This window comes from Gekko japonicus, unplaced genomic scaffold (assembly GCF_001447785.1).
Source record: "Gekko japonicus isolate JY-2015 unplaced genomic scaffold, Gekko_japonicus_V1.1 scaffold2251, whole genome shotgun sequence".
NCBI lineage: Eukaryota > Metazoa > Chordata > Lepidosauria > Squamata > Gekkonidae > Gekko > Gekko japonicus.
In genome coordinates, this window is record NW_015167601.1 from 112,680 (window position 1) to 128,170 (window position 15,491).

Here is a 15,491-nt window from a genome sequence, read left to right on the forward strand (position 1 = left end):
TAAGTCGCTCGCTTAACAAAGCAGTCGGAGAGTGATTCAGCAAGAACACAACTTTATTCTTCAACTCGAACACAACTCCAACACGGATCAACATCTGATAGCCAGAACAGCCTTTACATTGCAGCTGTCCTGCTTTTAAACATTCCCGGCTAATGTAGCCACACCCACTGTACAAATACCAACCAATAAGGTTGTTCGCATAAGGACCGATCACGGATGTTCCGGCTCAGGGAGCTTGCTTGAAGGTGATTGGTTAGGTGCTTCCTGGGCTAGTAACACGATTGGATGTATTTGGATCCTAGCCCAGGACGAAGCTTAACATTACAAGTCAATGAGATGTTTCACATACATCATGCATTCCATAGCAGCTTTGGAATACACTACAGGCTCGATGGCCATCTGACAGCAATGCTGATTCTGTGAACTTAGGCAGATCATTAGAAGGGAAGGCAGGCAGGGTTGCATCAGTGCTTAGTTCTTGTGGCCCTTTTTCACATGCTCAGGGAAATGCTGATCACCGCTTCGGGGTCAGGAAGCAATTGTTCTCCAGGCTAGTTTGGCTGGAGACACTGGAGGTTTTCTGTCATCTTCTGGGCATGGAACAGGGGTCACTGGGGGTGCGGGGGGAGATATTTGTGAATTTCCTGCATTGTGCAGGGCGTTGTACTGGACTAGATGACTCTGGGGATCCCTTCCAGCTCTATCATTCTGGTAGAGAGGGCTGCCATACTTGTTCTTTTACTTTATAGCCAGCCAGAGTCACTGCTCGTATTTTATTTTCTTGTTATTTTATTACTGTTTTATTACAATCATTTTTCTTTTTAAAAACCAATGCCTTTGGTCAATTACAAAGTCAAAACAAGTGTTGAAACCACCACCAGCCCTTCAAAAACAGAGCTGATAATTTGTAGTTGATTCTTGGATGCTGAAAGGAGCAGAACCTCAGGAAGACCGGCAGTAATTAATTATGTCGGAAGGAAAAGGAAGGACTGAACATTTAAAAGGATCTCGGAAGCTAAGCAGGGCCGACTCTGGAAAGTACTTGGAAGGGAGACCTCCAAGGAAGACCAGGGCTGGGAGGCAGAGGCAGGTAATATCAAGCCACCTCTCTGAAATGTCCGAACCCCACTAGGGAACCATGACTTCCAGGCACACACACTCACAAAATATAACACCACACACCCCCAGGGCTTCTGTTATTCACACAGGACAGCTTGGTACTGCAGTTTCATCATAAGTAGAAGCAGGGGTATTTTTGGGCAGGAACGCACAGGAACAGAGTTCCGGCTGGCTCCCGAGTTGGCCACGCCCAGCAGGAACTCATTAGCATAATAGGCCACACCCAATAGCACAAACTCATTAGGATTGGCTACATTAGGGGTGTGTGGCCTAACATGCAAAGGAGTTCCTGCTACAAAAAAAGCCCTGGGTTTTGACAACAAATAAGGTAAACAGAATAAGAAGGGAAAGGTGGGTGTGGCTGGATGACCACACTTCTGGTAACATGGGGGTGTAGCCTAAGGTGCTAATGAGTGGTACTGTCAGGGTGTGGCCTAATATGCTAATGAGTTTCTGCTGTTGGGTGTGGCCTATTATGCTAATGAGTTCCTGCTGGGCTTTTTCTACAAAAAGAGCCCTGAGTAGAAGGAACTGGCTGCAAAGATGGGCTAAATACCAAACTCTTCCTGGCTGCTGGCAAGGTTGTCAGCTCTGTTTCAGCAAATGAACGGATTGTGGCCGATCCAGACTAAATGGCTAGTGTGGAGAGGACCATGGTGACTTTTTGGGAGGCAGCCGAGGCCTAGAGTGGTCTTCAGTGCGTTGTAATTCAGATCAACCACTGCTTGCTGGAACCTCTAGAAATCGCAGTTTGGCTATAGAAAAAACCAGCCCTGTTACGGGAGGAAATGAAATGCCGATGTCCGCGTAGCTGAGCTAGCCAAAGTAGGAACACATCAACATGTTAAATTTGTAGTACGTATTCGAAAATACATGACAACTGTTCCATGAGGTTTTTCTTGAAACAGATGCTTTAGATATATAGAGACGAGTCAACAGGAAGTATTCTTATTTTGGAAAAAGAAAAATGTGGTCTAAGACTATTTCCCCCCCAAAAAAGGGGAGAGGGAAAGGCTATGAAGCAGAACTGAATGATACTTAAAAGCATGCCTTCGCCATGAGTTTCTAGGACCGGAGGAAGCATTTCTTCATCTGAAATATTTCAGGCAGACTTTGAATCTGCTATGGAAGATCTGAATCCTAGTGACTGGCTAATTTATTTACTGCTATGTATAAACCAGCCAGCAAATGGGATCAGCATTTTTTAAAACTTGTGTCTTGTGATACTGGTTTGTCACGCTTGCATTCCCGCCCCCCATATTGACAAACTGCTGGGAACTCTCTGTTTTTATCCCCCCTTTCCAGTCGATCTTACGAGCGGTTCTGTGGTTCTTCAAGTGAGGCTCACAAAGGAGGCGCCGCCAGCCCTAACAAGAGAGCCGCATTCCTTCCTATCCCGTTTCAGTCTCCTCTCCATTCAGTCTTTCAGACCGATTTCCCACAAGCAGCTGCACCGCCCTCACTCTTCCCTTTCCTCCCCATTGTATTTGTCAATTTCCCTCTGCTTGCTGCGCGGCCGCATTTTGACCCGCAGCGTCCCCCGATTTCCCCCCACGTCTTCTAGATCCTTGTTTTTTGAGATCTAGAAGACGAGGGGGATGCTGCGGGTCAAAATGCGGCCGCGAAGCAAGTAGTGGGAAATTGATGAATACATTGGGGGGGGGGAAGAGTGAGGGCGGAGCAGCTGCTTATGGGAAATCGGTCTCAGTCTCCTCTCCATTCAGTGCAGGTGCCTGCAGAGAACTCCAATCCTCTGCAGACATTCCAAATATAGGTGGGGCTGGGGGAAGGTCACCCCCAACTTGCTGAGCCCCCTCACTGTTTCTCATCTCTGTGCTTCCTGGGGTTCCATCTGGACTGGCTCTGATGCGCATCCGCAGTAAAATCCCAGTACGCACAATCTGTGCCTTCCATTTCTGCAGGGTGCAGATTGCATACTTGGTGTGTGTTTGTGGGCCCCTGGACAGAGGGGGCCTCAGAAAACGTAGGGGGTCAGGTGCAGTGAGGGAGCAGGGCCATTGCTGTGTATACGCTGAGAGCATCTGCTCCGGACTGCTTTGTACACACCTGTGTGTGTGCTGGGGGGAGATATACCTCCCATTTTTCATGTGATTTAAAGTTTTACGGGGTTCCTAAGGGATGCAGCGGATATCTTGAGTTGGAACCAACCAGCTTTTTCATTAGTGAAAGGGGGGGCTTTGGCCATGAAATGGACTGTGCTGGGGGTTATGGGACCAGCCTGGACAAAAGCCTTTTCCTATCAAGGCTGTAATAAAAAGGGGAATTGGTCAAGATGGAACGAAAAAACCTGGCTGGATCCAACTCTTTGTTAAGAACATAAGAGACGCCAATGTTGGATCAGGCCAAAGGCCCATCCAGTCCAACACTCTGTATCACACAGTGGCCAGAAATACCAGTGCTATCAGGAGGTCCACCAGTGGGGTCAGGACATTAGAAGCCCTCCCACCAGGAAATAGCCCCCCCCCCAAGCACCAAGAAGACAGAGCATCACTTGCCCCAGAGCCCCTATCTGAGAACAAGCAGTTTGTCTCAACTACTCTTGGAGAAGCCTCATGTGGCCCCGTTGGAGACTCCCTGGGCTACACTTAGAGCCACTGTTGCATTCTATGATATATATTTTTGCATATGATTTATTTTGCTACATGTACAATAGAATCCCTGACCTAGATAGCCCAGGCTAGCACGGTCTCGTCAGATCTCGGAAGCGAAGCAGGGTTGGCCCCGGGTAGTACTTGGACGGGAGACCACCAGGGAAGACCGGGGTCATTATGTGGAGGCAGGCCAGGGCAAACCCCCTCTGAATGCCTCTTGTCTTGAAAGCCCTGTGGGGTCGCCATAAGCCAGCTGTGACTTGACGGCAACAGCAACAAAGCAACAAGCAATAGAACGGTTATATGCTTCTATCCCACCTCTCCTCCGGTGAGCTCAAGGCAGCACACACGGTCATCCCCTTTATCCACAGAACATCCCCGTGTGGTAGGCTCGGCTGACACCTTGTGAGTGGCCGAAGGAGAGCGTCCCTGAGCTTCAGAGCTGCTCTGTTCTAAGTGCAACATTCCACTCAACTGCACTCAACACTCGATAGCACTACGCCTCCTGAACTGTGATTTTCATTGCGTCTGGTGTCGTGGCTAGGAGCGCGGACTCTAATCTGGGAGACGTGGGTTTGAGTCCCCACTCCTCCACATGCAGCTGCTGGCGTGACCTTGGGTCAGTCATGAGTTCTTTCAGAGCTGTTCTCTCAAGGGCAGTTCTCGAGAGAGAGCTCTCTCAGACCCACCTACCTCCCAGGGGAGGGGAAGGGAAAGGAGGTTGTCAGCCACTCTGAGACTCCTTTGGGTAGTGAAGGGCGGGGCATAACTCCAATCTTTTCTTCTTCTTCCAGGGCGCGCCAGGAGCAGATAGCACTCAAAGAGGATCCAGAGGCCAGAAGGGTGAACTTGGACCAATGGTAAAGTAGACGTTTATCAGATTTACAGTACAATAGTGCAAGGAAGGCAAAAACGATTCATCCGGGGCGGGGGAACCCCAGATAATGCAGTATCATTTTTCCCCGGGCTCACACTGGCACCAGGAAATAGCCCCATCTAGCCAATGGGGAAAGCTAACATCGGCGCATCTAACTACTGACTACATTTCCCATGGTGCAAAGATTTAAAGAAACAGAGCTATTAATTGTTCTACATTACTCAGTGGTCCTTTCTGCACTCTTCTTTTAATCCATGCTCACCACAGTGTCCTCCAAGCAATTCTGCCCTAAAACTGAATTCAATCTTCTTTTTAATTCAGGGTCCCACCCCCCCAATTCCTGACTAAAATCAAGTTCAACCTTCTTTTGATTCTGGGGTTTCCCCCCATTCTGCATTACATTCCCTCCCTTCAGTGGTCAGCCCGGTTTCAGCCTGCTCTTGTCCCGGGTTATTTGGATGCTGTTTTGCCCTGGATTTAAATTGCCTTGCCTTGAACACTGAGAAAACCTGGAGTGGCAGGCAAACGTGGAGAGGACCACTGTCTCACCAGAATCTGCTTGGGGCAGCACACACAGAGAAGATGCTTCTTGGGGCCCCGCGTTTGTTTTCTGTTCTTTTTGCCTGCTTAGTAATAAGCCACCGGTGTGCTTGGTTCTTCCCAGGGAGATCCTGGAGCGGATGGACCACCAGGTGCCTCAGGAGGACCTGGAAGAAATGTGAGTATTGTTCACTGCGATCCCAGGTTATAGGTGGCGCCCCACCTAAGGGCAAGGAAATAACCTTTGGAGGTCCAGTAAAAAAAAAAAAGGATAAAAATTGTAGGAAGTAGAAGCATATGATTGTTGACAGCATTCTAAACGCGGTGCTTGTAAATGGAACTCCTAAATGGAAAAAGCAGGGTATTTCCGTGAATGTGTATTTGCTGTAGAAGATATGAAATGCTGCAGAAATGGTTAAAGCTCGCTGGCCTTGTAAGAATCAGAAGCAAATCTATAAGGGTGAACGATTTCACTTGAAATGGCCTGTGTTTGTTAAAGTGAAAGTTCAGTGGCACCTTAAAGGTGAACAGCATTTGTTTCTATATGATGTTTTGTGAGTGATGCTCACATCTTCAGATTCGAATAGATGCACACTTCCTCAGATGCAGGGAGATCAAACTAGGAATCTTCCTTAAGGGAGAAAATTATTTTTTTGGGGGGGGAGCTAAGGCAGAGAATGAATTACCTAATTCACTTTTATTATGTCATTCACTCTGTGCCAACACATCGTTCCCCCCCCCCTCATAATTTCCCTCCCTTAAGTAAGATTCTAAGTTTGCTCTCCATATGTCTGAGGAAGTGGGCATGATTAATCAAAGCTCATATAGAAATAAATTATGTTGGTCTTCGAGGTTCCGCTGGACTCAAACTCTCCCTTTCTGTGTCATTCCACTAATGTAGTTATGAATGGTAATTCTTTTCTTTTGTAAATTATAAATCAAATAAACAAAGGACATTGTAAGAGAGGAGTGAAGACCCAGCCTTTAGAGGGTTTATCAGCAAACAGCTGTCCCATTTCCTCAGGGGATCTGTATCCAAGCATCCACTGCAGAGATGCCTGGCTCAGTGCATCCTTGGTCTTTTCTCACATATACCTTCTCCTGCTCCCAGGAGGGATAGATTCCCTGCATTTAATTCTCTTGTTTTGGTTGTTTTTCAGAAACAACAAAAACAAATATAGCATATTTCAGTTGAACGCTCAAGTAATGCTATGGAAAAAAGGATTTCCCTAGGGGGGGACTTCCCCAGGGCCGTAGCCAGGATTTTGTGGCTTGTGGGGCAATTTTTTTTCTGGTGGGGCTGGTGAGGCTGCCATTATTCACCATAATGAAGGGGTGGTGGTGCGTGGCCCCTCCCTCCCCTCCCGCAATATTGAAAGGGCCCTCCAGCTGATTGGTGGGCCATGTGCTCCCTGCTGATCAGCTGGAGGGCCCTTTAAATCTTACAGAAGGGGAGGGAGAGGGGCACATGCCACCCCCTGCTTCTTCTCAAAAGCATTTAAAGGGATCCTTTTGGGAAGAAGGGGGGCCTTTAAGGAAGGGGGCTGGCCCTTTAAGGAAGGGGGCGGAGCCCCCAGTAGCCCCACTGTAACTACGGGCCAGGACATCCCTTAGGTGGCACACGGGAACTGTGAAGTAGAATACCCGGACACCAACATATGGATATAATGTGAACTCCACATCATACAGCAGAGGCTGGTAGAGGGGGCAGTGAGGAGGTGTAGCTGATGATGGCGTCGCTCCTCTGACTAAGGGGGGGGCATGGCACTCCCCATCACAGAGAGTGACCTCGAAGGAATGCTGTCCCCCTTTGCACATTTGTTTACTTTTAAGGTATCTGGGTCACTCTTCCCTCTGGCTGCCAGCTCCAGCTTGAGAAGTACCAGATCTGGTGAGGGGAGCTCAGCACGGATGGGGCGTCTTAGAGTCCACCCTCTGAAGCTGCCATTTTCACCAGGGGAACTGATCTCCATGGCCTGGAGACCCTTTGGAATTCTGGGAGACCTCCAGGCCCCACCTAGAGGTCTCCGAAGCCAGAAATTTATTTCCCCAATATTCAGTTCACTGGATGCAATTCAAGCGCCATCAACACCAACGGGTCATGCCCAGCGCCTCGTTTCGTGGACAACTTTGTCAAAGTGGATAGCGTCGAAGTACAAGATTAATCCACTTCACAAACCCACTGGTATGATTTCATAGTGACATCCTTCAAAATCCGTCAGTGTCACTCTGAAAGGATACCAGCGAGTTTGTTAAATGGATTAATCTTGTATTTCGACGCTATTCACTTTGACAAAGTTGTACACGAAACGAGGTGCTATGCATGATCCGTTGGTGTTGATGGCGTTTGAATGGCATCCGGTGAACTGAATATCGGGAAAAGAAATTTCTAGTCTTCGGAGACCTTTGTGGCCTAATATATCACGGTTGTTTGTCTCCTTTTCCACTTTCTTCCCGTGATCTCTCTCCTTGGTTTGCGCCCACCTGGAGGTTGGCAGCTCTTCCCCACCAACTTAGGTCATGTCCCTTGTCTCGTGAACGGAAGTCGCCCATCGAAGAACTAGTGGGGAACAGGAAGGGGGTTTCATTTGGGGAGAAACGTATGAAGCAAGCTGTAGCCCAGAGGCAGCATTTAAGGACATCTGGCCGTCCAGCTATGGAGGATCCCCCCGTCCCAACTTTGGTAGGGTCTCTGGAAGCTGAGCTGGGAAGGATGATTAAGCCAGGATGCAGTTGAATCTTCTTCCCTCTGTCTGAGGCCTGAGGAGGAGGCTGTGGCCTGAGAACCCTTAACTCCCTAACAAGCCCTGGTGTGATCCCCCCAAGGGCTGTCCCCAAGGGGAAGTACAGAGCCATCGGTTTGCTTCCTACAAAAGAGACTTCCAAGCTTAGGTCATTGGCAGAATGCAGCCCTTGTTGTCTTTAATGATTCCTTCCCCTAATGACTGTTGCTTGATTGATCTGCAGGGAGGACAGGGCAGAAGAGGACCCCCTGGCATCAAAGTAAGTGTCCTTCGTCTATGTCCCGTGCACTGTTCCCTCTAAGCTGAGTTAGTGTGAGCCAGCTCACAGTTTTTAAGCCTCCGGCTCACACCTTATTGTCTTAGCTCAGGAAGGGACGGCTCCAGAGCAAACTAATTTATGCAGAAGCCAAATCGCTGGCTCACAACTTTAATGCCAGTAGCTCACAAAGTAGAATTTTTGCTCACAAGACTCCACAGCTTAGAGGGAGCATTGGTCCCGTGTTGATATTCTGATACCCCATTAAAGACAAGCACACAAAACACCTCCCGAATCCAACATATTTGGGAATGTGGGCGAGGGATCAGACAGGCAGAACCTAAATTAGGAATTTTTTATTAGGAGCATTTGCTTGAGAGACTCCCCCTGCCCCGAGCCCCCGCCACACCGTTATAACGTGCTCGGATGTCATTGGAAAACCACTTCAGTACTCCGTGCAAATACTTGTCTCAGTGGTTCAGGTCTGTTTGGTTTCTGTCAAGTCTCTATCCTGTCCTTCCTACAAAGAGAGCTCCCCTCATTTTATCCTCACTACATCCCAGTGTGATAGGATAGGCCAAGAACATGTGACTGGTCCAGTGGTGAACTTTGTGGCTGAGTAGGAATTAGAACTCGGGTCTTCCCAGTCCTAGTCCAATATGTGAATCGTTAACACCACCACGGAGAGCACCTTAACATTCCTAAGAACAGAAGCAGTCCAAGACTGCGGTCACACACAGTGTCCCCTCTAAGCTGAGTTAGTGTGAGCCAGCTCACAGTTTATTAGCCTCCAGCTCACACATTTTTTTTGTCTTAGCTCAGGAAGGGAGGGCTCCAAAACAGACTAATTTATGCAGTAGCCAAATTGCTCGCTCACCAACTTTAATGCCAGTAGCTCACAAAGTAGAATTTTTGCTCACAAGACTCCACAGCTTAGAGGGAGCATTGGTCACACATACTAAATAATCCGCTCTCAGTGCACTTTCCATCTGGCTTGGACTGTGTGAACTGGCAAAATCCAGTTGGAAAGTGCATTGAAAGTGGATTATTTATTGTGTGTGAGACCACGGTCTAAAATTGGCTAGGATCCGTCATCCATGTTGCTCACTTATGTGTCTTGCTGGTGACTGATGACCGGGGGGGGGGGGGGAATCCTGTGAACCTGAGATTTACTGAGATAAATTAGCTTCTGCACTGTCCATATATACTCTCCCTTTCCCCAAGTTTCCTGTGCAGATTTATCTCACATTTGACTTGAGACAAATTACAGGGGACCACTTGAGGAAAAGAAAATGCTGGAAAAGAAGAAAAGAAAATGGCTCAGCTCAGGCATAACAGGAAACCGTGATTCATTTTAAATTTGGCTCATTTGTGAAGCTGACACATCCATTATCTACTAAATTAAATAACAAGAATGTAGTTTTTTAAGGCAGTGAAGCGTCAGGAGATCTCTGCTGGATCCAGTCCAGCATCCTATTTCTCATAGTGGCCGGTCCATAAATGAGGCATAAAGGCAAAAAACTCCCCTGCTGTTGTCCTCCAGGAAGTAGATATTCAACGGTATACTGCCTTTGAATGTGGAGGTTCAATTCCATGATTTTTTCTCGACCATGCTAAAGCCGTTTAAGCTAATGTCCATCGTCACTCACAGTCACACCACATTCTTAAAACAGTTTTGCAGGGCCTGTAAGACAGATGTTCCACCAGGCCTATGGTTGAGGACGGCAATGGTCTACCATGAAACTTGGCCTCCCCGTCTCTCCCCCTAAGGGAGGCTACATAATTGTCTAATGCCATCTGATTAGTTTTTATTACTACTTGTTTATTGTTTTAAATTTTAATCTCTCTCTCTCTCTCTCTTTCTCACTCACTCACTCTCTCTCTCTCTCTCTCTATCGCTCCATCCATCCATCTATCCATCCATCTATCTATCCATCCATCTATCCATCTATCATCTATCTATCATCTATCTATCATCATCTATCTATCTACCCATCCACCCATCCATCCACCCATCTACCCATCCATCCATCCACCCATCCACCCACCTATCTATCTATCTATCTATCTATCTATCTATCTATCTATCTATCTATCTATCTATCTATCTATCTATCTATCTATCTATCTATCTATCTATCTATATTGTATATATTAGAATTGTATTTATAAATTGCCGTTAAGTGCCCAGAGCCCCATTGGGGGGAGGACAATATATAACTCAAATAAATAATAATAATAATAATAATTCTATAATTGTGGGTTCATAGAATCATAGAATGTTAGAGTTGGAAGGGACCTCACAGGTCATCTAGTCCAACCCCCTGCACTCTGCAGGAGCATAGCCGAAAGATAGCCCTACAACATACCCGAAAGACGGTCATCCAGCCTCCACTTGAAAACGTCCAGCGAAGGAGCATCCACCACCTCCTGAGGCAGACTGTTCCACTGCTCAACCACTCTTACAGTTAGGGTTGTAGGAAGAGGTACTTACACTGGGTTGTAGGGAGAGGTACTCTCCTTTGACTGTTCTAGATCTGCTGCCCCCGCCAACATCATTGAGTTAAGTCTGCTTCCTTTCCTGTATTATACTCTAGGGAAACAGAGGGCTTCCAGGTCCAGCAGGGTCTGTGGGAGAACAGGGTACCAGAGGGCCACAGGTGAGTATGCTTTGAGGTTGTTTCTGGAAGTGATTTCAGATGGTCCCTTTCTTCTATTGTGGCACGTTCCAGAATGGTGGCTGCGTTGCTTCTTTAAGCACCAAAGGATCGACTTCTGGTACAAGCTTCCAGGAGCTAGAACTGACTTTGTCAGAGACGTGGATCTGGGTTGCGAGCAGCTGTAGATGCAGCGGAGAAGAGGGCTACAAAAGGCAAGAGGTCCAGTAGGCCAGGGCCAGTTCTCTGCTCAGGGGTTATTACGTGAGATGAGAACGGTAATGGCAGCCAGTGGTAGATGGTGCATCTTTCTTGACTGGTGTTCGGAATGGCTCAAAGAGCCCTTAATTTTTTGACCTGGTACTTATTCGTCTCTCCACACAGTGAATATGTCACTGCAAATTCGGAGGTATCTGTGTTGGTGACAGAGCTTCTGCAAGGGGGATTTTCTGTGCACTTCCATCTTTTTTCAATTTACCTTCCCACACCCACTCTGCAGCGACCCCACATTGGTGGCATGATTGGTACAGTTGCTGTCGTGACTCAGCACCCCTTTCATTTTTTTTCCCTTTGTACACATACTCCAGTGCAATATTAACGTACAAACAGTATCCCTCCAAACCATCCTGAAACTTCCCCATCTCATTTATTTCCAGACAATTAGGACAAAAACACCCTACACCTTTCCCCTTATATGTTTGCACAGAAAAGAGCTGAAGACTTCATTTTAAAAACAAACAAACCGGAAATTTGGAGGAACTAAAATTTGAAATGGAACTAGATGAGTGGCAATAGATCATTATAAAGCTATAGCAATTAGTAGGGGGTGGGGGAAGAAATCTGCAAAAAAACCTCTTTGGCAAAACGGGGGGGGGGGAATGGCACCTGTGAAGTACTGACAGTGGGAAAACGGCACCGATGCAAGTGAGATCTTTGCAGCAGGGAAATGGTTGCCCATCTGTTTCCAGGCAGAATTCAAAGTGCTGGTTCTTACTTTTAAGGCCTTAAGCCGCTTGGGGCCAGGGTACTCGAGGGACCGTGTCCTTCCGTACTATCTAGCCTGCCAGTTAATATCTGTTTCCCGAGCCCTGCTCTCTGTGGTCCTGCCTTCAGATGTCTAGAAACGGCATTTTCTGTGTTGGCACTTTTCCGGAATGCCCCCTCCCTTAGGGCTGCCAAGTGGGGGCGGGGGGCGGGAAAACCCCCGCTTTGGAGGCCTGATTTCCGCCGTGGCGGAATCGGGCCCCAGGGGGAACTCCACCCCCCAAAGCTGCGTCACCAGAGGTGACGCAGCCACGTCGCTCATCACTTCCGTTGATGTGCTGGCGGCGCGTGCGCGCGCATTTGGAGCCGGCTCCCAGAGCCGTCGGAGCCTCCCCCGCCGGTGAGTTTGACGGACTTGGCAACCCTACCCCTCCCTTGAGGCTTGCCTGGCGCCTACTTTACTGTCTTTTAGGTGCCAGGGCAAAACGCATCTTTTTACCCATGATTTTAATCAAAGGTTTTTATCGTATTAGCTTCTGGTCTGAGTCCTGTTTTATGGACAGTTTTATGCCGCCTGTGTTCAGTGGCTCGTTTCTAACAGCTTATTGTCTTACACCGTTACATTATTTTAATTGCGAGCTGGACTCTGAAGAGGCAGTGTAGAAATATCCTAAGTGGATAAATGTGCACTGAAGCTTTGATGCGACCTGCTGATGCACTTGGGCTGCGTTCTTTCCAAAGTAAGTGGAGTAAAGCAGGCCTGGGAAAGCATGTTGAGACTGGGGAAAGCCTGGGAAGCCTATGCTGAGAGCAGGAGGTCATGTGGATGTTCACGCACACACACCCCTCCCCAGTTTGGAAACCAAAATGGGGCTAAACTGCCATTGGGAAGCATTCTGTCTTTGGATATTTTTCTTTTGGATTTTGGTTCCTGTACAACCCTCTTTCCTTAAAAGTGGGCTTAAGAACATAAGAGACGCCAATGTTGGATCAGGCCAAAGGCCAATCCAGCCCAACACTCTATATCACACAGTGGCCAGAAATACCAAGTGCCATCAGGAGGTCCACCAGTGGGGCCAGGACATTGGAAGCCATCCCACTGTTGACCCCCCCCCCCAAGCACCAAGATGACAGAGTATCACTTGCCCCAGAGTCCCTATCTATACCTTGTGGCTAATAGCCACTGATGGACCTCTGCTCCATATGCTTATCTAATTCCCTTTTGAAGCCGTCCATGCTTGCAGCCACCACCACTTCCTGTGGCAGTGAATTCCAAGTGTTAATCACTCTTTGGGTGAAGAAGTACTTCCTTTTATCCATTCACACACATGCAAAAACTGCCAACTCAATGAAAGTGAAGTGACTGGTGGGCTTGCAGTGAGCGACATGAACTCTTTGGTGTTTATACAGTTCATAGATCCAGTTGGTCAGCCGTGTTGGTCTGAAGCGGTACAACAAATTTAGAGTCCAGTGGCACCTTTAAGACCAACAAAGGTTTATTCCAGGTATGAGCTTTCGTGTTTGATAAAGTGTGCTTTGCACACGAAAGCTCATACCTTGAATAAACCTTTGTTGGTCTTAAAGGTGCCACTGGACTCTCAATTTGTTGTACAATTCATAGTTATTGTTTATTGACATCACTGGCTTTTGTTGTGATGTAGTGTAAGCTTAGCACACATGTTCATTTGGTATACCCATGAAAATATGGGCAGTGGGAACAGTGTTGTCTCCCGTGGCCATGCTGCTGAGAGACCAGCTAAAGAAATTCTGCCCCTGTGATTTATATTTGTCTATACTAGAAGTTTTCAATATTTTGAATTTGACTTTTGTTGGTATACTGCTGTACTAAAGGGTTTGTCTCAGTGCACAGAGGCCTGCATATACCAAGTATACGTACCGTGTCACTTCCGTTTATTATAGCAGAAGCATCACACTACACTAGCCCGTGGATAAGATCCGAGCCCCCTTCAATGAGTTCGACTGTTCGCTGAGCGAACAATGAGTGGAAGCGAGTGGTGACTTCCAAAAGCTCATATAGAAATAAACATTGGCTGCGATCACACACACTAAATAATTCACTTTCAGTGCACTTTTGAATTGGATTTTGCCAGTTCACACAGTAGACATCCAGTTGGAAAATGGATTGAAAGTGGATTGAAAGTGGATTATTTAGTGTGTGTGATCGCAGCCATTATTAGTCTTCAAGATGCCACTAGATTTTTGTTTTGTACTCTTATGACAGAGTAGCATAGGTACCCTTTTGCAGTCTCTTGAGTGGACCTCTGCACAATGTTTCTATATGTTTTGCCGTTGAGTGATTTTCTTGATGCGGGGGGGGGGGGAACAAATGCAATTGAATTCTTTAGCTTATCTCATATCACAAAAGGGAAGAGGCGGCGCCATAAGTTCAAGAGCGCTGTCTTGGATGATTGATCTCCCTCGTTTTCAGCCAAGTGCCATTTTTATGTCGGTCACGATTTTTGCTTCTTTCCACAGGGACCACCTGGCCAGGCCGGAACTCCAGGTCTTCGAGGAGAGCAAGGCATACCTGGGCCGAGGGTAATTTTATTTATTTTATTTATTTATTTATTTATTTATGGATTTATATCCCGCCCTGAAGGCTCAGGCGGCTAACAGCGAGGCACGAGTGCCAAAGTTAAAACAGATAATGTTTTAAGTGTTTCTCTTGAGAGTCCCTTGGACTGCAAGAAGAACAAATCAGTCAGTCCTAAAAGAAATCAACTCTGACTGTTCCCTGGAAGGCCAGATAATGAAACTGAAGCTCAAATACTTTGGCCACCAAACGAGAAGGGAGCACTCCCTGGAGAAGACCCTGATGCTGGGAAAGATTGAAGGTCAAAGAAGACGGGGACGGCAAAGGATGAGATGGTTAGACAGTGTCATCGACGCAACGAACATGAAATTGAGCCAACTTCAGAGGATGGCGGAAGACCGGAAGGCCTGGCGGGAGCTGGTTCATGGGGTCGCGAAGAGTCGGACTCGACTGTGCGACTGAACAACAACAATTATTGTTATTGTTTATCACTCCAACAGTACTAGAGGCTGACTGGTTTGATCCAATGGAGGTAGCGGAAGCCCCAGGAGCACCGAAGCTGATCAACACGCACAAAATCAGCATTTCGTGTTTTAAAATTGTTTTTTTGGGTGGAGGAAGGCAAGCCGAACCAGAAAATGCTCAAGTAGCTTGCTTCCTAGCCACCTAGGGTAGCCAACTCCGGCTTGGGAAATTCCTGGTGATTTAGTCGTGGAGCCTGTGGAAGTCAGGGTTTGGGGGAAGGGGTGTGATGCTATAAGGTCTACCCTCCACAGCCCAGTAGCTAAGGATTTTTTTGGGGAGGGGGTCTCGGGGGCGCACAGCTAATTGATTCAATTTGGGGCCAGCCCCGGAGGGTGGGGACCCGGAAGAAACGCTAGGGGGCCAGGCCCCATGAGCCCTGCGTTAGCTACAGGCCTGGACCCTCCAGAACAGCCATTTTCTCCAAGGGGCTGATCTCCATAGTCTGGAGATGAGTTCTAATTCCAGGAGATGCCCACGCCCCACCATAAAGCTGGCCACTCTATGGCCACGTCGGAAGTATCCCACAAAGACTGGGCTAGGATTCATCAGCTCTCCTCACAGAGTCGTGTAGCAGCGGTTCTCTTCGAATGCTGCCACAGCAGAAGAAGTACTAGACACAATCA

At 47.6% G+C, this 15,491-nt stretch overlaps 1 protein-coding gene across 1 annotated transcript in view; it reads left to right on the forward strand.

The window, feature by feature from the left end:
• The window catches only part of COL6A3 (collagen, type VI, alpha 3), a 175,927-nt gene that overhangs the window by 107,536 nt on the left and 52,900 nt on the right, over window positions 1–15,491 (forward strand). The window contains exons 25-29 of the mRNA XM_015413993.1: window positions 4,526–4,591; window positions 5,273–5,326; window positions 8,116–8,151; window positions 10,746–10,808; window positions 14,286–14,348. Of these exons, the coding sequence (XP_015269479.1) occupies window positions 4,526–4,591; window positions 5,273–5,326; window positions 8,116–8,151; window positions 10,746–10,808; window positions 14,286–14,348 (282 nt within the window). The remainder of the gene's footprint in view (window positions 1–4,525; window positions 4,592–5,272; window positions 5,327–8,115; window positions 8,152–10,745; window positions 10,809–14,285; window positions 14,349–15,491) is intronic.